The sequence below is a fragment of the Ornithodoros turicata genome, chromosome 3, assembly GCF_037126465.1.
Source record: "Ornithodoros turicata isolate Travis chromosome 3, ASM3712646v1, whole genome shotgun sequence".
NCBI lineage: Eukaryota > Metazoa > Arthropoda > Arachnida > Ixodida > Argasidae > Ornithodoros > Ornithodoros turicata.
The window spans coordinates 89,683,223-89,711,187 of record NC_088203.1 but is presented as its reverse complement, the minus strand read 5'-3'; the positions used below and the strand labels follow the sequence as shown (position 1 = coordinate 89,711,187).

The 27,965-nt window shown below is 47.6% G+C and overlaps 1 protein-coding gene across 1 annotated transcript; it reads right to left on the bottom strand.

The window, feature by feature from the left end:
• Window positions 1-358: 358 nt before the first annotated feature.
• Window positions 359-26,708, bottom strand: LOC135388792 (endochitinase-like). The gene is made up of 9 exons (XM_064618592.1): window positions 26,596-26,708; window positions 16,223-16,420; window positions 16,017-16,140; window positions 15,409-15,547; window positions 13,088-13,191; window positions 12,907-13,033; window positions 12,625-12,816; window positions 11,230-11,352; window positions 359-1,012 (listed from the first exon to the last, which is right to left on the bottom strand). The coding sequence occupies exons 1-9, from the start codon at window positions 26,651-26,653 to the stop codon at window positions 857-859; spliced, it is 1,221 nt and encodes a 406-aa protein (XP_064474662.1). The 5' UTR covers window positions 26,654-26,708; the 3' UTR covers window positions 359-856.
• Between the last annotated feature and the right edge of the window lie 1,257 nt (window positions 26,709-27,965).

The following is a 27,965-nucleotide window of genomic DNA, read 5'->3' as shown; positions in this document are numbered from 1 at the left end:
AGGGACTCCCATCTTGCTATCTGTACAGCGGGCAAGGTGTCCCGTGTAGTCAAGACACTCCAAGAAGAGCTCTCTACAGGTGCTGACCACGTTTTCCTTGCAAGATGGGAAGGCCTGTCATATCTGAAACGTTGGGGGGATCGATCTCCTTGCGGGACTACCGAGTATTGCAGCGCCGAAGTCGCTACAAGTTGTACGATTCCGTCATTTTGTCATTTCCATTTTTCATTGCTCAATCCAACTGTCCTTTAATTTTTTCGCCGTAGCATATATAGGCCTCACTTTTCCATCACGTTCACACATGTTCATTAGCACACTAATTTTAAAAGCCACGTCTTCGTACCACCTGGAATTATGCCACCCAGTGAACTACCACACCCCATCTGATTCGATTTGAAATTGCTCTGACAAATAGGCATATAAGAGAGAGGGTGCGACAATGAATAGTGGGGAGTAGCAGTCTCGAGGAGTTGGGTGTTGTGCACAGGGGCGGTGCTCGCATCCAGGGATTATCGCAGTGCGTGTGGGAGAGGTCGGTTCCGTAGGGAGGACGATGACACACGCATCTGAACTAGTTTAGGATTTCTTTGGCCCTCTTTGCTGGAAGGTGTTTTGGCCTATTTGATAAGTATTTGCGAGAGGGTAAAAGGAAGAACAACGTTAGAAAAAACTTCGGGGGCGTTTGCCCTCGGACATTTCGCCTTATCACCCCTGATTCCAAAGAAACCTTGCAGCAAACCATTCGAGCTCCCAGCTGAGTGTCATGAGCATAATCAATACCTCATTTGAACACAGTATTTGTAATAGTAATAAAAGACAGGAATGGTTGATGAAAACAAAACCCAACACAGGCTCTCTAGCCAACCCTTGGATCGATGAGGTAACGTTCGGTAAATTTTTCGAAAATGACGTTCAGGAGTGGATGCTTGCCACCGCAGACACCGCGGAAGTCGTCCATGTCCACGTTGAAGACCATTACGCCGCCATAGTCGTTGTCCATCACGAAATCGACCTGCAATCACAAACATTATTCCAAAAGTTATATATTGCCACGAATCATCATCGCGAAACTTTCAGGACAGGCACGAAACGGTACATCTCATCCCGGCGCATGCTGAAGAAGAAGCAAGAAGCTTCCAGACACATCGTCTGCTCTCTGGCAAACGCACGTGCTGTTTCTAGACTTTTCGGCGCGACGCTTAAATGCTTGTGCGCTCCAAGCTGGAGCATTCATTCTTTGGACTCAGTTGTGTTCAGAGAGCTATCACTCTTGTGTTTTGCTACCAAGTAGTCTAATAAACCGTTCGCTGTTTATTCGACGACCCGCCGACCCATTTCGCTTCGTGACATTTCTGGTGGAGGTGCGGGGCATTCCTTGTCCAACGGGCTGGAAGACCAACTGCGACAAAGCAGAAGACAGCTCGGTCTGCCTGCAGAATTCGGTCCATTAGAACCCCCTAAACGCAAGAAGAAGATGACTGCGGAGACCAGTACCCAAGTGGCGCAACCTGTTGCCGCGCCCATAGCCCCTGCACGGTCGCCGAAGACATTCAGCGGGGAGTATTACGACGACGTGGACGATTGGGTCGACCACTATGAGCGGATCGCCAAGTTCAACAACTGGAGTGACGACCAGAAGTTCGTCAACGTCTATTTCTCCCTGGAAGGCACCGCGAAGACATGGTTCGAGAACCGGGAGACTTCGCTCACGTCCTGGGACGTCTTCAAAAGCAAACTCCGCGAGGCGTTCGCTTTTCAACAACGAGCTGAACGCGCTGAACATCTGCTCCAGAGACGGATCCAGCTGCCAAACGAAAGCGTTACAGGCTTCGTCGAAGATGTGTTGCGGCTCTTCCGGCGAGCTGACCCCAAAGCATCCTAGGAGAAGAAGGTTCAGCGACTCATGAGGGGCGTAAAAGAAGAAATTTTTCGCGCACTGTCCCGGGATCCACCTGCCACGACCGACGCTTTTCTGGACGAAGCCGCCCGCATTGAGAGGACCCTGCTCTCTCGCGCTACCGTTAACGAACGACACCAAGGCTACGAGGCTTTCTCCACGACCGCTGGCCTCGACGTCGGATCGCTCAGACAGCTGATTCGAGAGGTGGTACGCGAAGAAGTACGAGCTCTCCTCTGTCCTGAGAAGGCTCAAGACCCTTTGTCTTCGATCGGTGCGATCATCAAGGACGAGGTTCAGCAGGCAATCCAGACATCGTCAACCGCCAACCCCGACGCCGAAGTACCGAGACCAACCTACGCCGCCGCTGTGAGACAGGTGCCACCTACTCGTCCGTCGTACTACGGAAACCGTTGGACGCCTCCTCGGCCCGTCCAACCTACTCCAAGCTTCCCGCCACACTCTCAGCCGTTTCGCAAAACGGACGTTTGGCGGACTCCCGACTTCAGACCGCTCTGCTACCACTGCGGGGAGGCCAACCACGTCTATCGCCGATGTCCCTACCGACGACTTGGCCTTCCCGGTTTTTCACCCGACGCCCCCCGCCCCCAGCGCGGTAGTCGCCCCGCCGCAACTGAAGACTACCTACGGCAGCAGAATGCTTCTGCTGGCTCGGGACGCGACCTGTCCGCCATAAGTGTAAGATATGCGCAGGAGCGCACCACTTTAAAACCTGCACGGCGCGTCGTGAACCAAGGTGCGTTAACTGCGGAGAGAAACATACAGCGTCGTACGGAGCGTGTAGAGTTGCACGGGCAGCGGCGGCTACACACGCTCGGAGGGCTTTTACGGAAGCGACCAAAGCGACCAAAGTATTCACTCGTCCAAATGCTACCTACGTTAAGCAGCCACCAAGGGAGACTCCTCCTCCAGCAGAGGTGCACAAAAGCACACGTGACCAGAAACACACACGCCCTAAGGGGAAAAAATCATTTGCTGAAGCTGCAGCGAAGGGGAAGAATAGTCCAGAAGTGCCTTCTGAGCCTATAGCAACAGCCACGCCAGCGACTCCAGCTCGTGCGCTCCAACAGGAACACGGCAAACAGAGCTCCCATCACACTGAGACGCAAGCGAATGTCAATCTTGAGATGCTCGTGCCATTGATCATTCTTGCTCTGCGCTCAATCTTGAAAGCGATACCTGGAGCATCTAAACTTCCGGAGGTGCAAGCTCTGCTCTCCCTGGAGCCGATGCTGAACAAGCGTACCACACTGACCAGTAATGACCGATAGGTACAAACATACTACTGTATTTCAGTGGAATATTAATGGCATGCGAACTAAATTAGGCGACTTTCGCAATTTTGTGTATAGGCACAATTTCCCTGTGTTGGCTATCAGCGAGCATCGAATGGATCCTTCTTTCCGGCTTTCAAACTACGTTACGTACGTCTCTGCCTCGACGACGGGGTCCAGCCGGGCTATGCTGTGTGTTAGAAAGGACATTCCTAGCAGCCTTTTGTGCACCTCTAGCGATGGGGACTTCGAGTTTGTTGTCTGCAGTGTTCTCCTCCGCACACGAAGGATTGCTGTGGCTAGTGTATACATCGCCCCTTCTATTCGCATCCCGGAAGATGCTATGAGGGAGTTCTTCCAGCGACTTCCTTTCTGTTTTATCATATGTGGCGACTTCAACGCCCATGGCAACAGCTGGGGAAGTCAACATGCCGATTCAAGGGCGCGACTGATTCAACAATGTATTGAAGACTGCAGTGCTGTGGTGTTAAATGACGGCTCACCGACATATTTCCGGGGTCCCTCTTATTCAAGCTGCCTGGATATTACAGTCTGCTCTCCCGATCTGGTTTCTCGCATGCACTGGAGGACGGATTTAGATACACTAGGAAGCGACCACATACCTATACTCATCTCTTACTCCCCAATGGTTGCCGGATCACGACAAGAAAGAATCACAGACTGGAAAGTATTCAAACGCAGGACAGAGGAACTTCTACAGAATGTCACCACTTTTGACGAATTCAACGAGGCGCTGTCATCTAGTATTGCAGCTGCAACAAAAAAGATATCGTGCCCGATCAAATACCGCAGCGTGGACGCCGAGTTCGAAAGGTTGCGGACAATACGTCGTAGGGCGGAAAGAAGACTGCGAAGATCGGGTTGCATTGAGGACTACCGCGAGCTTTGCAGGCTGCGATCACTAATTCGCACTCATCTTCAACGTCTAGCCAAGCAGAGATGGAGAGCACTCTGTTCTACATTATCTCCATACACACCTACGGGACATGTCTGGCGGATCATCAAGGGCCTAAGCTCCCCGGTTGAACAAGTTAAGCCGTTTGGAGCACTAGCCGTTCATCAGGGCACGACCGAAAAATCTGTTGGGGAAGACTTTTGTAGGCTTTTTATTAGGCCCTCAGATGCTTCATGCACAACATCACACAGGGACTCGGCACAAGCCGCATATAGGGCGGTTGTTTTTACACAGCCAGCTGAAGACCCCTATATGGACAGTGACATCACGATACAGGAATTGGAGGCTGCCATCCACCTGTCCACGAAGCGGTCAGCTCCAGGGCCCGATGGGGTCTCATACAAAGCTATAGCCTCCTTGGGACCGACGTCGCGCACTTTACTTTTGAATTTGATCAACGACTCCTGGAGACGCGGCTTTGTCCCTCCGTCATGGAAGACGTCGCAAGTTGTGCCAGTCCTGAAGCCTGGAAAATCACCTAGAGAGTTGACGTCATTTCGGCCCATCAGTCTTACAAGCTGCGTGTGTAAGATCATGGAAAGGATTATCCTACGCCGAATAGAGTGGTTCTTAGAGTTCCGGCGTCTGCTACCTGCCGAAATGGCAGGTTTCAGAAAGGCTCGGACCTCGATAGACTGCATCATAAACTTGGTCACTCACATTGAAGAAGCTAGATTTCGGGGTGAGCTTACAGCAGCTGTTTTCTTGGACATAAAGAGAGCATATGATACGACGAGCTACAACCATGTCCTTTACGACCTATACAGTTTCAACGTCACTGGCCGGGCTCTTCGCTGGATTGCTGCTTTTCTTAATGGTCGGTCTGTTTTCGTGAGAACAGCAAAAGGCGACACGAGTTTGCATACATTGTCAGCAGGGGTACCACAGGGGAGCGTACTCAGTCCTTTACTTTTCAATGCTGTCATGGCTGCCCTGCCTCGTCTCTTGCCCAAAGGGGTATTTGTTAGTCTCTACGCAGACGACATCTGTATATGGTCATCGGGAAAGCAGTGGCCTGCTTTACAGCGTCGCCTTCAGACTTCACTTGATCGCGTAGTGCACTTCCTGCTGGAGAGAGGCATGGACCTGTCTTCAGAAAAGACTGTAATGCTGCCTTTTACGCGTCGCCATCTTAAAAGATTTCAGCTACAAATTGGTCATCATCAGGTACGTCGTGTACCACATCACCGCTTTCTCGGCGTTACTCTCGACCGGAGTTTGTCATGGGTAGCGGAGGTGCGCTGTCTAAAAGCAAGAGCTGAGAGTCGTCTTAATGTTCTTCGTTACTTATGCGGTTCCCGGTGGGGCACATCTCCTCGGGCAATGCTCAGCGTTCACCGATCTCTTATAAGTCAGATGGTTGCGCATCACATCCCCTTGCTACACAACCTCCCCGTTACCACAGAGAAGGTGTTAGAGTCTATCCTAGCAAAGGGCGTCAAGCTCTGTCTTGGCCTTCCTCGAGCAACGTCAAACGCTTTATCCATGGCAGAAGCACGGGAACCACCTGTATCAGCTCTCAGGATGCAAGAAACGTTCCGCCACTACGTGCGGTTGGCAACGCGTCACCATCGCCATCCTCAGCTTCGAGCCATTATGAGTCGTCACCACTCTTCTTTTACCCAAGCTATCCAGACACAACGTGGTCTTATTCCGAAACACAAGCCACATGCATTACCAGATATCCCAACATGGGTCCTGCACCCTCCTGACGTAAGAACTAGTGTGCCTGGACTCCCGGGAAAGAAGGATATACCAACGCATGTTCTTCGTCAGTTCAGTCTTGAGCTACTAAACAGCTCCGCAGGCAGGATGCAGATTTTCACGGATGCCTCTACGACATCATCCGGCTCCTCGTGTGCATTTGTTATCCCGGAGGCGAATATTGAGAGAGCGGTGCGGCTGTCTCACGTCACCTCTGCAACGGCCGCTGAACTTTATGGAGTCCTCTTGGCAATAAGTTTCATCAACTCACAATCTTCAGCTGCTCGCTGGACCATCTATAGCGACTCAAAATGTGCGTTACAGACCCTAGCTACCATGTTTACTACGGGATCTCTGGCGACACCAGCACAAGATGTCTTACACGCACACCATGCAGCAGCTTTAAAAGGTCATGACATCCAAATGCAGTGGATCCCTAGCCACTGTGGCATTGCAGGTAACGAGGCTGTGGACGCTGCTGCACGCCGGGCTCTTCAACTAAGGCGCGCCCAGGTGTTGCCCATTTATTTCACCAAGGGTGACGCGGGGCGAATGCTGAACGAGTTAAAACAAAGAATGTGCAATACCTCCTGGTTAACAGGATCGGCTCGGGATTCGCTTCTGTATAAGGTCGACCCAGGGTTACGCTTTCGAGTACCACCTTCCTTTACGCGACAAACGACAACTGTCCTACATAGGCTACGGCTCAATGTACCGTACAGCGCACGTCTCCTCTTCAAAATTGGAAAGCGAGACTCTCCGAACTGTAGTGAGTGTGGCGTTGTAGAGGATGTTGAACACATCCTTCTCAGGTGTCAGAAGTACGTCGATGCTCGAAGGGCATTAGAGACAAGCCTCTCTCGTTTGGACTCCCGAGCCTTCGACATCACGAAACTATTAGGTCCTCCTTCGTCCGACAAGGCGCTAAGGGCACTTGAAGACTTTTTGCATGCAACAGGGCTTATGGACACCCTATGACACGGTGAATGTGTGTGATGTGTCCTGTGTGTGCCCCCGGTGATTCCGCCACTTTACTCTAACTTGGGCGCAGCTCTTGAACTTTTGACCTACATGTTGAACTCAATTATCATCTCTGTTCGTCTCTGGACATCATCCTTTTGCGTTTTCATCATCTCATCATCAGATTGAACTTTCTGTATTAAGTGTACTGGGGTAGCCAGTTTGACTTCGTCGAAACTTACATCCCCATTTTTTTCTTTATTCACATCACATCACATCACATCACGCGACCTGTCCGCGAGCGTCCCCCACCGCAGCAGGTCGCCAGGAAGAGCACGTTCACCGTCACCGGCAAGACGACCTGTGTGGCGCAGCCCTAACCGGGAAAACTGAAGACTGCATCTCCGGGAGGTGAAGCTGCGGACCGACGACAAGTTACAATTCCTCGACGAACTCGAGGAACAGCAACTCGGACAACACAACTCGACGAACAGCAACGCAGCACCAACACGACGCTCGAAAAATTACCAATAACCTGAAAGTACTCATCGACGGCCATGTGATGATTGCGTTAGTCGATACCGGAGCCGACGACTCTGTTATAAGTGGTAGGTTGGCTAAGAAGCTTCGCAAGGTACAAACGAAGTGGGAGGAGCCTAACATCGGCACTGCTGGTGGACACGTCGTAACACCGACTGGCCGATGCACGGCAGTCATACAAGTGCGTGACATCCAGTACGTCGTCAGCTTTGCCGTCTTGCCGAACTGCCCACGGGATGTAATACTCGGAATGGACTTTCTAGTCGAAAACGAAGCAGTCATCGACTTCACAAATGGAGTTATCTCTTTTAAAACGCCGGAAACAGCAGAAGACAAGTGGTGGGCACGAATAACCCCGGAGAAACGCGCAAACACGGACGTAACCGCCGTGACGACTCAGCACGTCAACCTGCTTCCCTTGTCGTCAGTCCTTGTGACCGCTACGTGCGAGAGAGCACCGACTGGCTGTTTGTTGGCTGAAGGCAACACGCAACTTCTCCTCGAACGAGGAATTGGGATAGCAAGAGGAATTGTGCCCGTAAGAAACGGAATATTCGAACTCCTGGTCACAAATTTCCGCCCGGAGCCACAACACCTGGCGAACGGCACGAAGATAGCCGTCATCGTAGACTACTCCACCACGGATGTTTGCCTGATGGACACTGCTCGCATCGCGGTCACCACGGAGCACGAGGCCGAACATTTCGACGTAAACCCTCAACTCAATACAACTCAAAAGCAAACCCTTCTCCAGATGCTCAACGATTTCAGTGACTGCTTCGCTGCATCGTCGAAAGTAAGACAGACGCCCATTGCGAAGCACCGCATCATCGTCGACGAAAAGGCCCGTCCAATTCACCGCATGCCGTACCGGGTCTCCTGCAAAGAGCGAGAAACGATCCGAACGCAAGTAGAAGAGATGCTAAGAGATGACATTATCCAGCCGTCGACCAGTCCGTGGGCATCGCCGGTGGTACTAGTGAAGAAGAAGGACGGAACACTCAGGTTCTGTGTCGACTACCGGAAACTCAATGAGATAACGAAGAAGGACGTCTACCCGTTACCGCGCATCGACGACACGCTCGATCGCCTTCAAAACGCAAAATTTTTCACTTCCATGAACCTCAAGACGGGGTACTGGCAAATTGAAATCGACGAACGGGACCGTGAGAAGACTGCCTTCGTCACTCCGGATGGACTTTACGAATTCAAGGTTATGCCTTTCGGCCTTTGCACTGCACCAGCGACGTTCCAGCGTGTTATGGATACAGTTCTCGCCGGGTTGAAGTGGCAAACCTGCCTGGTGTACCTCGACGATGTTGTCGTCTTCGCAAGAACATTCGAAGAACATGTTGAACGGCTAAAGCAAGTCCTCGAGGCTATCAGAACTGCAGGGCTGACTTTGAAGCCTCAGAAGTGTCGATTCGGCTGCGAGGAACTCAGATTTCTCGGCCATCTCGTGAGCAGCGACGGCGTACGCCCCGACCCCGAGAAGACGGCGGCCATCGCAAATTACCGTGTTCCTTCTAACGTGAAAGACGTTCGAAGCTTTCTTGGCCTTTGCGCCTACTACCGACGGTTCATTCCGAACATTTCAAGAATTGCGTCACCCCTGAATGCCCTCACGAAGGACGGATCCACGTTTATCTGGAGTGAAGCCCAGCAACAGGCGTTTGATGAATTGAAGACGCGTCTACAGACCGCACCCGTGCTTGCACTTCGATCCAAACGCCGAAACTGAAATACACACCGACGCAAGCAACGATGGTCTAGGAGCCGTGCTCGTTCAACTTCACGACGGCGTCGAACGTGTCATCGCTTACGCAAGCAGAACGCTAACCAAGGCAGAGAAGAACTATTCGACGACCGAAAAAGAGTGCCTTGCACTCATATGGGCCATCACAAAGTTGCGCCCCTACCTGTACGGACGGCCGTTCAAGGTGGTAACAGGCCACCATTCTCTGTGCTGGCTGGCTGGTTTAAGGGACCCCTCAGGACGCCTAGCGAGATGGAGCCTCCGATTACAGGAGTATGACGTAACCGTCACTTACAAGTCAGGAAGAAAACACAACGACGCCGACTGCCTGTCCCGAGCACCACTCCAGCGACAGGACAACAGCCTCGAGGACGACGACGCCTTCCTCGGTCTAATGAGCGCGACTACCATGTCTACCAAGCAGTATAACGACCCCGAATTGAAGACACTCGTCGACTATCAATAGGGCCGCGCCGACAATGTTCCTCCCGTCTTCAGAAGATCACTCCCAAGTTTTTCCCTACGTAATGGTGTCCTCTACAAAGAAAACCACGCACCACAAGGCGCTACGTGGCTTCTCGTTGTGCCTTTCAAGCAGATTGGGATGGATCTACTTGGGCCCTTCCCACGTTCGTCATCCGGAAATCGTTGGATAATCGTCGCCACCGACTACCTGACACGCTATGCTGAGACTAAGGCACTTCCACATGGCACAGCAACAGAAGTGGCGAAGTTCTTCATCGAGAACATCGTACTACGACACGGAGCTCCGACCGCCTTAATCACCGATAGGGGAACGGCATTTACAAGCAGGCTAACACAAGAAATCCTTCGACTCAGCCACACCGCTCACCGGAGGACAACTGCGTACCATCCGCAGACGAACGGGCTCACCGAACGCCTAAACAAAACCCTTGCCGACATGATTTCGATGTACGTCGACGTCGAGCACAAGACATGGGACGAAATACTGCCTTACGTCACGTTCGCCTATAACATGGCTGTCCAGGAAACAACAGGATTCACATCGTTCCGCCTTGCACACGGCCATGACGCATCGACTATGCTGGACGCGATGCTGCCCCACGAACCCAGTGATGTGGAAAACGACGCTCTGGACTTCACACAGCGAGCAGAAGAAACCCGCCAGCTGGCCAGACTACGGATTGGCCAACAACAACTCCTCGATGAAAGAAGATACAATTTGCGGCGACAGTCCAGGCGACTTGGTATGGGTTTGGACGCCGATTCGACGACGAGGCCTGAGCGAAAAGCTACTGAAGCGGTACTTCGGTCCCTACAAAGTACTTCGACGCATTGGAGAGCTGGATTACGAAGTGGTACCTGAGGGCAGCGTTCCCTCTCGACGACCCCCGAGGACTGAAATAGTTCACGTCGTTCGACTCAAGCCGTACTACAGCAGGTAGCGCTGAAGACTGGCTGGAAGGAAACAACATGAAAAAAAAAAGAAAGAAGAAGGAGAAGAAACGGCATCGAGACGATGCCCCGTCTACGGAGGGGGCAATGCCACGAATCATCATCGCGAAACTTCCAGGACCGGCACGAAACGGTACATCTCATCCCGGCGCATGCTGAAGAAGAAGCAAGAAGCTTCCAGACACATCGTCTGCTCTCTGGCAAACGCACGTGCTGTTTCTAGACTTTTCGGCGCGACGCTTAAATGCTTGTGCTCTCCAAGCTGGAGCATTCATTCTTTGGACTCAGTTGTGTTCAGAGAGTTATCACTCTTGTGTTTTGCTACCAAGTAGTCTAATAAACCGTTCGCTGTTTATTCGCCGACTCGCCGACCCATTTCGCTTCGTGACAATATGAGCTTCGCGAAAGAGAAGTCTCTCATAATGCAGTAAAAGGATCAACACCAAGATTAAAGAGGACCTGCCCTTCTTCTTCTATATGGTCCGGAAAAGTGTTGCCCTCTGCAGCTAACCGCTTCAGATGGTTTTAAAGACCTGTGTGTAGCTTCAGGTAACTGCTCTGTATGGCTATGGCTGGTTGTGATTGCGTGTCATTCTTAAATACATAGCCACAATTGCGAAAACATTCTTTGATCTATATGGCGTTGACTAATCGCACGAATTACCTTCGCAGAAACGCTCTCTGGGTCTTCATATCCTACCCATTGGTCACCACTGTAGGCGTAAGGACATTGTCCCTCGGAGTCGTAGCCTCGTGTCCAGGTTCCATCCTTGCACTTCATGCAGATCTAAAACAAATGACTTGTTTGAGTGACTAGCTTGATGCTCCCACTATTACTACTCACATACGCCAACTACGACAAATAGTTCCATCGCCAACGCCACTCACATAAACGACCTACAAGTACTACTCACAACCTCTTGAATTTTTCTCTAGGAAACATAACTTGTGGAAAGACCTCAAAGTGTAACGCATGCCGATCCATAGTGCGCATCGCACTCATTCATCCCGTACATACGTCACCTCCAAGCCTTCACGCATTCACCCTTCATCGCTTTCTGGCTATAGTCGTGACGATACTCTCGTATGGCCAACAATGGCGAGACAATTCCGACATTCACCCACAAACACCTCACGTAAAGTGCAGTCAACAGTCGTCATCCAGTCCTAGCGCTCTTCATGATCAAGTCACTGATACGTTGGTGTTGGTGTTGATGTTGAAAATACTAGGGAGAGGTCGAATTAGTCACACGACAAATTCTGCTACCGTCCCATAGACAGAGCCTCCCCATGAAAAATAAATATAAAAGAGAACCCCCACCCCCACTTTCACGATAACTATCGGCCAAAGGCCGATAGTTATTATTCGTGAATTACCACATTATTATTCGTGAATTACCACATTATTATTCGTGAATTATTATTATTCGTGAATTACCGCACTAATAGACTGAATTACATTGTCCTAATAGACTGGCTCCAACGCACAGCTCTGAATAAATGTCACAAGCGCTGACAAGGCAACATCCCTCTTGTCAGCCCTGATACGTGTTTCGTGCTGTTAAGGAGGTAAGTAGGAGTAGGAGTAAGGAGTAAGGAGGAGTATAACCAAAGCTCAGAATCTATAGCTCTGTAAGACGTATTTTCATCCTGTGTTTTGGCAATGACTCAGCAAAAGAAGGCAACGTTAGCATGGCAGTAACGACAATTAGAGATATATGCATGTATATCAGAAAGGGTTATCTGTAGCGCCGTTCTCTGAGCTAACAAGTTCGTTTAGAGCACTTTTGTATTCGTGTTCACACAATGAAGACTAATTCATGCTGTCTGAAGTGTTCAAGGTATAGCGCTAAACAATGTTGTAAATGCTGAACATGGCATTTTGTGCAACCATGAAGTGCCCTGTTTGTTTGTTCTTTTTTTTATATAAAAATTGGTGATGAGCCATTTCAGGTTGGACATAACCATAACCGGTGTCGTGTCATACGGTATGAGCATATGAACACTGTTGGGTTAACGAGAATCCGGGCTAACAAGTTTCTCACTTCCAGGTACTCACCTCATAGTAGGCTAGAACATCGGAGGACATAACGAATGGTCCAGGCTTAGCAAGAATGTGTTGGTTTATCGGGGCTCCGAGATAGCTAACTGTTGGGTCCTGAAGAACATATGTGCGTCCGTAAAAGGCAATGCCGACCATCAGTTTCGCTTTCGGAGCGCCCAGTTTCGTGAGGAGTTTCAATCCATCTTCCTAAAAGATAGCCACCATTACATATGGCCGTAAATAGTTATAAATAACTTTCATTTGTATTGATTCCACACATAAAAGAGGTGTCCTTACAGCATTGAGTGTCTTGTAGTAGCCTTCGTCTATGCAAGGTCGTCGTTTCAAAGGACTGTGAACATCCGCTCGTCCTGTCCATCGTCCTCTGAGGTCATGTGCGAACACGTTGAACCAATCCACGTATCTGCGAGTTAAAAACTCCCATAAACCTTGCGTCTTTATCCAGAGAGATAATTACCGTGACAGTGACGCAACGTCGTAGCCATTTTGCAAAATAATTGGGTCAATAGGAATGCTCGTAGTCAACAGGAACTTCTCTGCCATGAATGCGTTGTGCAGGTCCTGCCATTGAAAGGAAACGAAATTATTCCGGGTAATTTTTTCACTGTTACTCCTGTGGAAATGACGTAGGCGATCTCATCTATGACACGTTCAGACGGACCAACCCGAGGCTGAGGCGTCTTGCCGAGGCCGAGGCTTTCATCTTGTTGCAATCTTGACATGTGAGATCAATTTGATAAACCCAACAACTCAATAATAACAATTCAATCATTCTGTCACAAGTGTGCATAGCTTTTCACAAAAGATGGCACTTGAACAAGAGACAAGGTCGCGTGGAAGTCTATTCCGTTCTTCAACTGTTTTAGCGAAAAAAAAAAAGACTTTTTGAAAACGGACATATGAAAACGATAGGGCTCAACCTCACAATCATGGTTGACACGTTCTGAAGTGTAGCTCGGTGCAAAAAGATAATGCCCTCGGGGAATGCCTGAAGTCCGTGACATATCTGATAAAAAGTTTCAATCGAGATTGTCTCCTACAGCATTCGAGTAAAGGCCATCCCAGCATGGATCTAAGGTGTATAGATCTAAGGAGAGTAATTATTACAGACAAATCTAGTCGCTTGGTTTTATAATTTTTCTAGTTTTCGCCTACGATTTATTTCAAGGGGCCCCAAACCGCGCTACAAAGTTCTAAGGACGGGCGGACGTATGAGTAGTAGACACTTTCTTTGATATCTCTAGAAGCCCTTTTGAAGTTCACTTTTACAAAACGCAATGTTATACAGGCCTTGTTTACAATTCAGTTTATATATGTTTGTCCCATTTCAAGTCCTTACTTAAGGTAACGCCCAGATATTTATAATCACCCACTGTGTCAAGAATCATGTTATTTAATTGGTAAAAGAACCTGTAATTATTGGAGGAAAAAGCAGCACGTTTACATTTAGACGTGTTTAAAATCATACCCCAATTTTTGCACCCTAGTTCAATTTTGGTCAAGTCACTCTGAAGTACCCTGCAATCGTCCTCAGTTTCTATAGTTCCATAAATTACGCAGTCGGCTGCAAATAACCGAATACCCGAATCAACAGTATTTAACTAAATCATTATTATAGATTAAAAACAAGAGCTGTCATAAAGCTAAACCCTCTGGAACACCCGATGTGACGGGAGTTGCAGGTGACCCGTTTAATACAACGCGCTGTTCGCAATGGGTCAAATAATTCCCGAGCCAGGACAGCAACAGTGTCGAACGCCGTTCTGAAATCCAGAAAGACAGGGTGCGTTCGAACATGCATATCGAAATGGGATGCGAGGTCATGATATATCGATATCGCGTGGTACACGAATTGCGTACACATTGCGTGGTACACGAAATTTTTTTACGAAATCTATGCTAGACTGGAGAAGAGAAATCGTTATATATTGATGCTGGGCATTTTCATCGAAATATCCCAATGGCTTCATCATATTTGTTTTGTTGTTGTTGTTTTCTTTCACCACACCAACCAACCAACCAATATTTTGTTGAGACTTTTCCCTTGCATAAAGTTTGAAGAGTCGCGACATGTTGCTCAAATAAAAGAAAAAAAAAAGTCGTTTTCTTTTGCATAGCGTACGCTCTCAGTCGCTCGAGCTAAGAGCTGGGGCGCAAAACAGACACGCCTTTAGTACGTGGGATTGCGCATATGGGGAGAGTGTGCACAGACCCCTAGTTAGGGAGCGCCCATGGAAGCGGTGTGCTACACACGGGCACACCGCATGTACCTCAGGGTTGTAAAGTACGTTAAGGGCGGGGTGCAGCCCTGCGTCCCGAAGAAAAGGTCGGGGTCCTTCCTGAACAACCTTCGGTGTTGTGAGCCGCCCATGAGATAGATAATGTCTACTAAGGAGGATTCGATGATTCCCACAGAACCGAGTGCCTTGGGCAGTGCATGTAGCTCTGAACATGACACTCCGGTTTGAAGATAAGGTACACACAAGAGAGATGTTCACCTGTACCAACTCGATGGCGACCAATTGTCGTGATGGTGTCAGCCCGACGCGTTGCGAGCAATGTAGAGTAAAGAAAAAATGGATGCTGATTCGCGTTAAATTGTGCAAGAGATTTATGTCAACATTGGAAGTCGATGTTTGACGGATTGTATCTATAATAATAGCCGCTACTTGGATGGTTAATCGTGGGATGCGCTCGTCGTTGGATTTTAATTAGTGTTTTTACTTCATACCGCCATGGCGGTCCATCGTATTGGACTCGATTGGATGGCACATTTACCTTCATGAGCAGAACGAAGTTTGTTTTGTCGTCGGCCGATCCCCCACGGTCAGGTTTCCCCGGATACTGCCATGAAATGTCCAGTCCGTCGAATCCATATTCCCGAAGCCAAACGAGGGCGCTTTTTACGAAGCGATACCTAAAAGAGACAAAAACCAAGAGGAAATGCTGAACAGCATAAAGACCATTCCATCGTGACCGATACAAATTTTACATTCCGATATCAAAAACGAAACGTTCTTGGAACGGTTCTTCAGGGTTCTTCTATAGAGGGTTCTTCAACTGTGTCGTAGAGCAATTATAATGGTTATTAGAAACGAGTCCCAGATGAGTCTAACAATGTGACCAACATGTATACCGCCTCACATGCGCGACTATTGTTTCGACGTGGATAATTTTATGGTTTTAAATTACGACGCGAACGGACCTTGTATAATCTTGCATTACTACTCTAAAAACCTATAGGTGCTCTGGAGAGTCCAGCGTAACGCAACCTGGACACAGAAACAGATTATCACTGGGTCAGCCACCGGAATACCTTCCAAGAACACTTGTAGAGAAACCTTTTTTAGAGAGGCACCCTGATGAACCATCTTCGGGCCTCTTACCTGTATGAAGCGTCGCGTGCCATCTCAGAGAATACGCCATTGCCGTATTCCCATCCTCCTACAGATAGCAGAGTCTTGACGAAGACAAACTTTTCTTTGATAGAGGTGAATTCCTTGTAGCGAGCTGAACTCCAGGGCGACAACAATTATACATTAGCCATACGGTTGGTGACTTTTGGCAAAGTTAAAAGAAACCGTACACATACTTGCGTTATCGGCATAGCTGGGAATAACACTATGCAGCTGGAACGTTTCTGGGTGGATGGCCGCGAACGCCAGGTTCACGTGGGTGCACAGGTTACCGCGAATATCACCGATGTCGTAGTTCATGGGCCGGGGGCGATTGTTGGCCCAGCCATAGTAGTAGCAGACGATTGGCTTCTGGTCCTCCGCACGAGAAACATCTGCGGATTTCAACATTAGAGGTCACATCCATCCATGAGGTGGAGCCTTGGGGGACTGGAACAGGCACTCTCCGTTTAAATGGCGCTCTATTTTTTCTACCCATTGCTTCGACCAGGATCGAGCTCTCGAGGCAAAGCAGTAAGCTGCCAACGATCTCAGGACTTTTGACACTCTTGCTGCGTTTGATGAAGCACTAACTCAACGAAGAAAAATGACCAAAGAGGCGAAGAACAAATGGCAGCGTCGGCACATTCCTGTTAAAGGGGTTCAGACACTTTCATAGATGTGATTCATTACATTATGGACGCATTGCACTGCACGCTAGAATACTCAGCAAAGAAAGACTTCTTTTTCGTGTCGTACTTAGCGAGATACAAGCCCTCGAACACACACCCTAGCAAAGTGCAGACGTCACAGAGCTCAGAGTTGTGTCCATTCCCATTGGCAGAAGTAGGCACGTGACTTCTCGTGCGCTGTCTCACTGGCGGCGGCGCGGGCTGTGATGTCAGAGCCGCATGAGTTTCGGTATTCGTGGTGTCCATTTCCTCTGCTTCCATTACCCTCTTCGCCGTGAAACTTTCAATGCAGGATCACATCGGCGTAGAGAACAGTCTTTTACGTTTATCGGCATGGGATAACGTGGGTTGACCTGTCGCAACCCCTTTAAAGGGGGAGACTCCGCAAGGATTCGAAAAAGAAAAAAAGATAGGTGAGCATCATACCGAACACGAACCACCTTCTCGATAGCGAATAGAACGTTCGTATTCACTTCGCGCAGGTAATGAATTCGTAAATGATGATAAAAACCAACCGAAACCGAATTGCGAAGAGCTCCATACTACGGCTGTTTGTCAGGAGAAGGACACCGTGACGTCACCCAGCATTGCCGTCTGCTTCGAAACCTGCATTCTCCCTTGCGTTTTGAAGGAAACAAAAAAGGAAGTCCCATGCAGGTGCCGTTTCCGTCGTGTAACGAATCTCTTGTCGCAACCACTCATGCAACATTTTGAGCCGACCATTTCGGCGTCGATTGCAACGGGATAGAAGCGAGTACGGTTTGGAAAAAGGTTGGTGTGGTGTGCAGGTGAAAGGGCTCGCCGTTGTCGGCCTCGCAGAGGTGAGCAACGTCACGACTAACGCCCAGGGGGGAATGTGCGTCCTGGGCCGACTTCTAAGGGAACTGTGCCGACATATGTCTGCAAGCGTCTGAGGAAAACCCAGAAAAACCCCCAGACAGCACAGCCGGAACCGGGATTCGAACCTGGGTACCTCCCAGTCTCGACGTGACATGGTCAGCACGCCATGCAGCATGGCCAGCTCTAGGGTTCGGAGCCCGGGATCACGAAATCCCGCGATTTCAGCATAATTTCATGTCGCGAAATCCCGAGATTTCGAGATTATATATTTCGACTTTTTTTATTACAACAAATATTCGGTAGTAAGAGTGAAAGGGAAAGAACGGTGTCCAATCGACTTTTTGTTTCAAGCGTCCCCTCCCTGAAAAATATAATTTGCAATCTGAAACCGAACCAACCTTGTCGTGCAAGACACATTGCAACGACGTTAGTTGCTGACTCATGTGAACTACGCAAGCCATAGCGGAAAACAGACCTCAAATAGCATAAAACTCCCATTGCAGAATCCCTCTCTCTCTCTCTGCAGAATCTATCTATTTGTTCTTTTGATCCTCACGAATACGTATATTTCAAACGTCAATATACAGGGTGTCCCAGAAAACGTGTCATTGAATTATAATTAAAAAACTACACCACCTAGAGTCATGCGGTCAATGGCATTTGTTCTTACTGGGTTTTTGCCACCTCCTCATGTGACTCTCGTGTAACGTAAGTTTAATTAAGTAAATTTTTGCGAGCTTAAGTCGGAAATTTGCCTAGTAAAGGTCACTTTTTTACCCCACCAATGTGAAGAGCGTGTCTAATTTAGTCAAATTAATGATAATTGACAGGGATATTCAGGAGCTATCCCATCGGAAAAAATAGCCGAACATCATGCTCTACGGAGGTCGCACAGAATAGCGCACGATGAATTTTTCAGCGCAATCTTTGTCAGTCCGACGAAAGGAGGTTGGAAACCCAGCCCTCCCCGACATCGCAGAAAGAGATCAAACAGGAACGGCTTATCACGTCCGACTTTCGCTGGGATAATGCTTTCCCTCTCCCAATTTTAGGAACTGTTACTTTTTCTATCACTCTGTGGGCTGGCTTCGGAATCTCCTTTCGTCGCACTGAGAGCGATTGCGCTCAAAAAGTCATCGCGCGCTATGGTTCGGTGCTCCGAAAAGCATGATATTCGGCTATTTTTTCCGATGGGATAGCTCGTGAATATCACAATGAATTATCATGAATTTGAGTGAACTCGGAACGCTCTTCATATTGGTGGGATAAAAAAGTGACCTTTACTTGTCAAATTTCCGAGTTCAGTTCGCAAATATTTACATAATTAAACTTGGAGTACATGACATACACATTAGGAGGTGGCAAAAACCTAATAAGAACAAATGCTGTTTACCGCGTGATTCTAGGTGGCGTAGTTTTTTTATTATACTTCAATGACACGTTTTCTGGGACACCCTGTATATACATATATTTGAAAGTAAAAAGAGAACAGATACATTTCAAATACTTGTACGTTGCTCGCCGAAAGCATTACTTTTCTAGTTGCACGCTTGTCGCTTCGTTGGTCTCTTTTCACCCCTTCTTCGTTTTCATCCATGAGCAGTAGTGCATTTTTTTCTAATTCCTTTTGCTTCTTTTTTATTCCTGTTTACTATCGCGTGCAGGACGGTTACGGCTCACTAATTCGCTTGAGCGTCAATGCCGAGCGGTTTCTATAACGTCCAAGGTCGACGGAATAAAGCTAGCAGTAAAGCTGATAATGGAGACCTTTAAACATGAGTCAAACCTATTAGCTCCCCCCTGTGCCATGGTACAAGATGTGGAACACTGCGCAAACATTTCCTTTGTACACGTTCTGGTTGTTGTGACCTACAGGAATCATAAAAGCTTTGTTCATATTTCGCGGCTGCTCATTTTTTGACGCGTAAAGTAGGCGACGATAGAAAGTACGTGAAAGAGACGATTGGGGGGAATCATGATGTTGCAACGGTTCCCAAGTAAATATCGGGAAGGAGTTTGCGGGACGAAAAAAAATCAATATCAATAATTATTGTTGAAAGGCATTTAGTCGTGAGACACCTCATTTAAAAGGTTAAAAAAATGTCGTAAAAGTACGAATGTACTCAGAGTTATATGCGCACCCTTTTAAACTTATCCTAATGAAACTCCAACCTTCTATGTCGTCTCACGCGTTGTTCGTCTCCTATGAGTAGACGCTATATCTGCAACGCTACGCAAAAAAAGAAAAAGGAAAAGGTGAAAAAAAAAAGGATTAAGAAAAGAAAACAAAGCAAACGTCCGTAATAAACAATGTAACAAAGTGTCTTCATAAGCTGTCGCCGGTCGTTGCAGTTCAAGCCGATTAGACGTCACCTACAAAAGCTTCAGCTGCACTCTTAGAAAAAAATTTCACCGCATAGCACGCTCCTAACCAAACCATCATCTCGAATGATATTGTTGCCTGCCCTGATTTGTTAAAAACAGAAGACGTACGCCTTTTTGGTGACGCTTATGCGGTTCATAATTGTCACAAAAAGTTTTCAACAAGTCAGGGCCGATAACGATATCATTCGAGATTATGGTTGACTAGGAGCGTGCTATGCGGTGAAGTTTATTTTTAAGAATGTGTCTTCGTATTGTAATTAAAATCCCATTTGAAATACAAATGCAGGTACACTCTAAAAACAGTACTTCACCGCATAGCACGCTGTGCTCCAACCATTGCCGCGAATGATAGGGTTATCGCTTTTGATTTGAGGAGAGAGGGAGACGTACGCCTTTTTGTGGCAATTACCAGATATCCAAATTGCCACAAAAAGGCGTACGCCCCTCTCTCTCCTCGAGTCAGAGGAGACAATCCTATCATTCGTGGCATTCGTGGCGCACAGCGTGTTATGCGGTGAAGCTCTGTTTTTAGAGTGTACTTATATTTTGTATTTAAATACAAACTTGAAAGATGCATTTATAATTATATCTAAATACCAAGTTTAGGGTATTTCGTTTTGTAAATACTTCATAAATGCTCCTAAATACACAAGATACTTACTCAAAGCTTATAGTTACTTCAGTGTTGTGCGTAGCGGCGCTACTTGTAGCGGCGCTTCTGTAATCGCTACTTTTTTCAGTATAGCGGAGGTGTAATCCCGCTACATTTGTTATTTGTAGCGGGAAACTAATTTCCGCTACAATTTTGAGTAGCGGAACCGCCTCCACTACCACTACTTTTGAGGGAGAAAATAAAATAAATTAGACGCTAGACTCCAGCGTCTAAAGGTGATTTTACTACATGCTTTGTATCGTATTGGACTGCGAAACCGGTTACGATACATGGTATTGACTTTTGGTTCGACCGATTCATGTCAGCCCAGAGCCTTCAAATCGCTGCTGTCTTAATTCCGAGGTTCAAGCTCTCATGGTTCACGGATGAAAACCAACGAAAGGAAGTAACCAGCTTCACCGTAAACGAAGTGTTAAGGTGTTCGGTCACCTCAAGTGAGCGCGCCGAGGAATCCACGAGCGAGCTCCACGCAGATGATTTCTTTTCTTTTGGGGAGTCAACTTCTACAGCAGATCCAGCTGGTCGTGAGCTTACTCAGTACATCTATGTGCCAGATAACTTTAATTTGACGTCGCTAAAGCAGGGTTATCCAAGAGTGCACGGGGCGTTCCTCAGGCTGAATACCGCCGTTCCGTCAAGTGCGTCTGCCGAACGACTTTTCGGTATTTGCGCCGATACGCACCGAGAAACGTGTTAGACTCAGTGACGCGAACTTTGAGCGGCAACTGGCTCTTAAGTTGAATGCAAGTGTGTAATGACTTTTTCAGAAAGTACTGATCGCAAGAAACAAAATATCAGCAAGAGCACATATCTTTGAATCTGCCGAATCACATATTCATAGGCCTTCGGCAAGAAAGTAGCGGAAGGGTAATTGCGCTACCTTTTTTTTGGTAGCGGTAGCGGTATCGCGCTACGTTCGTAAATTTGTAGCGCCGTTAGTATCGCGCTACTTTTAAATAGGGTAGTGGGTAGCGGTATTTCGCTACCTAAATTGAGTGTCCGGCACAACACTGAGTTACCTGCATTTGATATTTCGGGAAGAAAGGCAAAGCAGAGTTGGGGCCTGAAGTGATCCTGCGTCCCCATAGTTGCGCAGTAGTGGGAGTTTTCGCTAACATGCGCGTGCGATAAACTCTTCTAGGTAACGATTGCTTCACTGTTGTTGCGGTCTACCTACTACCTACCCTACTACTACTACTACCCGACTACCTTGTTGTACGAAGTGTCTCATTGAGCCTTTGATCATCGACGCCTGTGGAGAGGCTGTTCTTCTTTGCTAATTCGATTCTGCGGCCGAACTGAAGATGCCTAGAAGATGCAGTCTTTGAGAGGTCTCTAATATTAAACTCGCCATGATAATCTAACAAATAAATGCTATTAGTCCTTGCTGATTTGTTGTTATGATCATCGCTATTTCTGTAGTTCCAGATATCATATTCCTCAAAGTATTTATGGTAGTATACGGTATTTAAATACTGTACCGGTCTGGCGAAGGCTCTTTGACAGCCCCCATCATCATCCCTTCATCCTCTCCCAACGCGAAATAAGGCAGTGTACCACCTCAGCGGCGGTGAATTGCCCACCCCATCACCATCCAATGTATGTGTGTGTGTGTGTGTGTGTGTGTGTGTGTGTGTGTGTGTGTGTGTGTGTGTTGTATTTGAAATACTTACATTGAAATGTATTCATGCAGAGTACTTAAACACCTCTTTCAACAAATCATTTTGTATTTATATTTAAATACTCAAAATGTATTTATGCCCCTTCCGACGACATTGTGTGCACGACATTCTTTGCACTTGGGCGCCGTACATCAGCACTGAGCCAGGATCCTTACGAAGTGCGTGTGGTAATCGGGGATACAAAGGGCGACGACCTATCATGCACGTGCAAAGCAGGGTGCGAACCGGAAGGCGGAACTTCAGCTTCAGCATTGTAAAATAAGCTGGTGAGGCTCTGGCATGTGGAAATCTGAGACGTGCCTGATATTCGTGCCCTCTCAGAATCTTCCCATCATCCTGTCAAACTTCTTGTCGACGAAACAAACCGCGTTCTGTTCTGTGTACCGGCGTAGCGGTAAACTCTCAGGCCCTGGTACCACGTCTTAATTTCGATATACTTCAAAAGTGCAACAGGGAAGAGGCAACAATTTGGAGGCAGGGCATACTTGTAAGACGACAATGCGGTGCACAGTAATGTGGTTGCCGTACACCGTTTGGTTGCGCATGGTCACAACAACAACTAGATAATCATGATGACATGAGGCGTTTCACCGCGGCGGTGAGGTACCCTACCCCATTGCATGTGCGGAACAGAACACGAAGAAGGTGAGAGAATAGAGAATAATAGAAAACACGCGCACACACTAAAGCGTCTGAAGCAACCTGATGGACCACAAAAAGTCCATGAACAAGTGAAGAACCCGATGATGCGGCACCAGGGTTTTCATATAGGGGCCCAAGAGTGCAGCACAGTTTAGTGGTCTCTTGCTGATACGAGATAGTGCATCACGCAATGTCTGCCTTGCCGTGCCGTAGAGTTCACATTCCACCAGGGTGTGGTGTCCGCCACAGCACAGCAGGTACACTCTTAAAAATGAACTTCACTGCATAGCACGCCCCAAGCCAACCATAATCTCGAATGATATCGTTATCTGCCCTGGGGGGGGGGGGGTAATGGCAGGATCGGCCCACTGTTGTTGGCCACAGAGAAGTGGGCGTCGTCACGACAATAGCAAAAAAATAAAATAAAAACAAAAACAGAGAGAAAAAAAGAAGGACAGATGGAGGATAGAGGATGCAGGGTGGAGATGCGTAGAGGGTGCATGAGTTCATCGGGGAGAGCAAAGTGGTAGATGGGTCGTTGCACAAGACCTGCCTTATCTGCCCTGCAGATAACGATATCATTCGAGATTATGGTTGACTAGGAGCATGCTATGCGGTGAAGTTCATTTCTCAGAGTAATGGAGCAGAGGTTTGTGTCACAATATCGGATCATACGTTTGAATTAGGGTGTGAAAGCCATATTGCTGTGGCGTCTACTCAAGAGAGGGGTAAAATGGCGCGGTAAACTGGAAGGAAGACGAAAAAAAAGTGGGTCTGCCCAATACACGAGAGATTGGTTCGTGATGTTCCGACGCCCTACTGCTGTGCCAGTGGCTGAACACGAGCACTCGGAATACGCCTTGGTCCCGTGCAGAGAGCTAGCCAGTGGAGTGTCACAAAGGCGGTGCTCCGCTTTCCGCGGGATTCGGGCCTCCTGGGCTCCCTGTGAGCTGTGTTTTTTTTAATTATTATAATTATTGATTTTACGTAATAGCAAGCCAGTGTGTTGCCTTGGCTGACCTTTCTGCCAATAAATCCCCCCCCCCTCGAGCAGCTAATAGCGTCCTCCTGTCACCCATCGACAGCGGTGGGCACAGCTGTCTGGGGCTCGTGGCCAGCCATTGCCACTTTATCGGTCTCGTAATTGCCTTTTACACCACAGTGGCATGGAATCCACTGCAGGGATATATGATTACCTTCGCGATGTAGACGCTGAGCTCATCTGACAAACTTACAAAAGGAAAAACGACAACAAGAAAGAAATTATTCACAGCTAATCCCACAATCCCAGGATTTTTCGAAAATTTCCGGGGATTTCAGGTCGTGCGCTCTAAAAACAGAACTTCACCGCATAGCGCACTGTGTTCCAATCATTGCCCCGAATGATAGGGTTATCAGTTCTGATTCGAAGGGAGAGAGGGAGGGAGTACGCCCTTTTGTGTCAATTATCATATATCCAAATTGACACAAAAAGGCGTACGCCCTACTCTATCTTCGAACCAGAACTGATAACCGTATCATTCGTGGCAATGATTGGATCACAACGTGCTATGCGGTGAAGTTCTGTTTTTAGAGTGCGAGAAACAGCCGGGAGTCCCGGGATATCCCGGATCCCAACAATATGCAGGACAGGAAGGCTGCACAAAAGTTTTGCGGACGGCCAGAAGGGACTTCTCGTCCATTCCCCGCTCAGTTCCGGCAAAGTGACGGGTGACAGAGATCCACGCATGCAATGCATGTCAAGGTAATGTTGGAGGTTGCCCTTAATTTCCTTACTGCTCTGCTTTCCTAGAACTTAGAGATGAAAGAACATAGTTGCTGTGCTGTACATTCACAACACAAATGAGTTTGTGGAGCTGTCACAGACAAATCTGCCCCCGAACGTTTTGATGCCGACGGGATACTCGCAGTGTCCTTCGCTGAAGTGTTTGCTATACAAGCACGAAACTGTCTAAAATTCCTTTCTCCATCTTTACTTTGATTAGCCATGCTTTCCTAGGCGTTCATTTTTTTTTTTATCATAATGCAAAGTCACCTCCTTTTCCCCAAGATAGACCTCTCCCTATTTGAAAACAAATGACGTCATAGTGTTCGTCAGCGCCACCAATCTGGTAGAGTTGAACTACGCTGGAAGCAGGGTTGCCAGATTGGGCTATAAACCGCCAAATGGGGCTACTTTTTGTGGCAGTTGGCGGGGCTATTTGGCTATTTTTGGGCTACACCAGCGTTTCATGCCATGCGCTCGGACGACAGCACGCGATCACACGACGACTGTATCCACACGACTATCCATAATCCAGGAGAAGTTGCATGATTGTATATTCTCCTGGTTTCGTGAACAGAGTAACGAAAACACTTTTGGCTATTTTGGCTATTTTTTTCTTTTATGCGTTGGCGTGATTTGGCTATATTTGGGCTATTTTCTGAATCAGTTTTTGCGGGAGACCAGTTTGGCATCTGGCAACCCTGGCTGGAAACTAGGGGTGAACAAGGTCGCGCCCTATAGCCACGGTTTTGATGGGATTACGATGGTCCCTGAAAGGGACGCGACCTTCGGACCTACTTTTCTTTCAACAGGATGCAGCGAACGAGTGCCCATTCGTTGAACCCCCCCCCCCCTTTCCGATTTGTTTCGGTTTCAGTCTGTCTATCAACGTCATGGTGACGTTTCTCGGGTAGAGGTCTATCCTATGCAGCTCCTCTTTCTCCTGTACGTACTTCATATCTTGAGTCCCGCGTTTAGGTACATTACAAAGAGCAAGAAAAATCACCATGTCCATGTTTTATCATTCTCTTGGCGCAATATGACAATTCCATTGCTGTTGAGTCATTACACAGAAAATTCAGTCAATCAGTCAATACTGAACACAGCGCTAGCAGTACTACCACATAATACTACGCGAAATAATAATGCTGACTAGTACTGGACTAGGATAGCGCAAGGGGCAAGGACCGTACTGAAACATGTCCGGTGACTGACGTTTACCGGACTAATAGTGAAATCAGTATCAATATCACCGTTGCTACAGCTGATATAGGACGAGGAGTGTTGCCTTAGTACAACTAAAGTAGTGTTTGATCCCTGCCGAGGACGGTGGCAATGTGGGGGAAGTAAATATTGATTTCAGCACCGCGTGTATCGGAGATTTCTGGCGCACATCAAAAGAATACTACCCTGCGGCATTTGCATCATGTCGCCACGCAAATAGGTTGAGTCACCTAACGTGTAAATCTAATCCGATTACTAAAAGTTGTACTACGGACCAGGACCACCTTTTACAACACTAACCACTGTAACTACTAGAGAAAAACTATTATTACTACTACGTCTTAAGCAAGACAAATGCAATTCGGGTAGATAGAAAAAGGAGGTTAAATTCGACCACAATGGAAAATAATTGGAGCGCACAAGCAGAACAACACCACACAATCCTCAAAGTGCCTAGCAATATGGAAGCTTCAAATATGGCAGTCGTCGAAAAAGCCACAGGGATCGAATCCACACCTCTTGATTACCGGTCGAGCGCGTCAACATCTCTTCGCTCGACCAATTCTGCTGCACCCCCACCGAACTTCCCCCGCCTCCGCTCATCTCATCAACCGCAACACAAAGGGAAACTACGAAGTCTACAAATATATATAAACGCTATACTCACGTTGACTAGGAATTCCTCGGACCACGAAAACCAAAAGGGTAAATATCCTAATAAGCATTGTTTGTCCTTATTTTTAGAACTTCCGAAGTATATGGCCGAAAAGCTCCGGCTACGATGAACGCGTTCAGGGTCTGCCGACTAACGAGTCTGCAAGTTCCGAAAAGTTCTTTTGCTCCATCACCTCCTCTCACGTTTCTCCACTTTCACGCTGCAATACACCTAGGGAAGTCCCATTCCCCCTCTTTGTTTTTTCTCTCTCTTTCCTTTCTTGCTTTTGCTAAGTTCTTTTTTGTACATTACGTCGATGTAGCGTTCTCACTTTCTCGGTTTAAACGGCTTTGGCAAATCATGGAGGTCAAAATCGGACGCTGTCATTATATATACGAAGAAATGCGTGGGTTTTCTTCGAACGGATCCCATCCTCGGGAACTTCCAGAGTTGTGCAGCACAGAATTAGCTGCAAAAGTATTAGGAGCACGTATGGTGCAGCCTACTGTATGCTTCTGCGCTCGGACATCGCGTGGAATTAGATTTTGCCCGAAAAATGCCGAATCGTAGATTGGAGGGGCCTCGCGATCGCGCGCAGAAATTATATTTACCTACAAAGCACACTACCACAATATGAATAAACGAATTAAGAGTTGCGGAGTAAATTCATTTGGAGAGGATTTGGGGCAGAAAGTTCCAATCTAAAAGAAATTATTACAATAACTTCTTTTTTTCTTTTTTTTCGAAGTCACGAAGTTTGTCACAGCATCGATTGGACGGAATCTTGCGCGATGTTGCCGCAATCGGTCGATAGGTTTAGGGCTAATTTCCCTTTAAATTTTTGACTAAATTACGCTCGTGTCATTATAACGAAGGTGTTTCGTAAACACCGTGTAAATGTTGACGTCTCACAGAAAGCGTTACTTTACTGGAAGGAAGGAAACCGACCATCCGGTGACCATGACCAAGTTTCCTTGAACCGAGTCCACGTGCGCCGTTCGTTGCACTCGGTACATTTTTTAAACTGGAATTCCCCTCCATTCCAGCGGAGCCGGACGAAGTTGCTAAGACCGTGCGCAATGTTTATTGCACACTTGGTGTGTGACCAAGAGTATATATCGCTATTTTCACGTGTACTGTAAAGCCCCTTAATTTCACGGGTGCAACCTTTCGCGTACCGAATTCGAGTCAGACGTATAGTAGTAGTAGTAGTCCCATTTCGTGAAATCTGGGGGCTAAAATCCATGGCTTGGTTGACGTACTTTGTCATGCGCCAGAGATTGCCTTTACCGAACCTGAATGACCTTAAATAAAAGTGACATTGCACATGCTTCTTCAAATGCCTATACTGTATACAGGGTGCGTCATCTACATAACGTGTT

Coding starts and splice junctions, on each gene's coding strand:
- LOC135388792 (XM_064618592.1), bottom strand. CDS start 26,653: ATGCTTATTAGGATATTTACCCTTTTGGTTTTCGTGGTCCGAGGAATT. Junction 12,817..12,906: donor ACTACAAGACACTCAATGCT/GTAAGGACACCT, acceptor GCTATCTTTTAG/GAAGATGGATTGAAACTCCT. Junction 11,353..12,624: donor ATGTTCTAGCCTACTATGAG/GTGAGTACCTGG, acceptor CATTTGTTTTAG/ATCTGCATGAAGTGCAAGGA.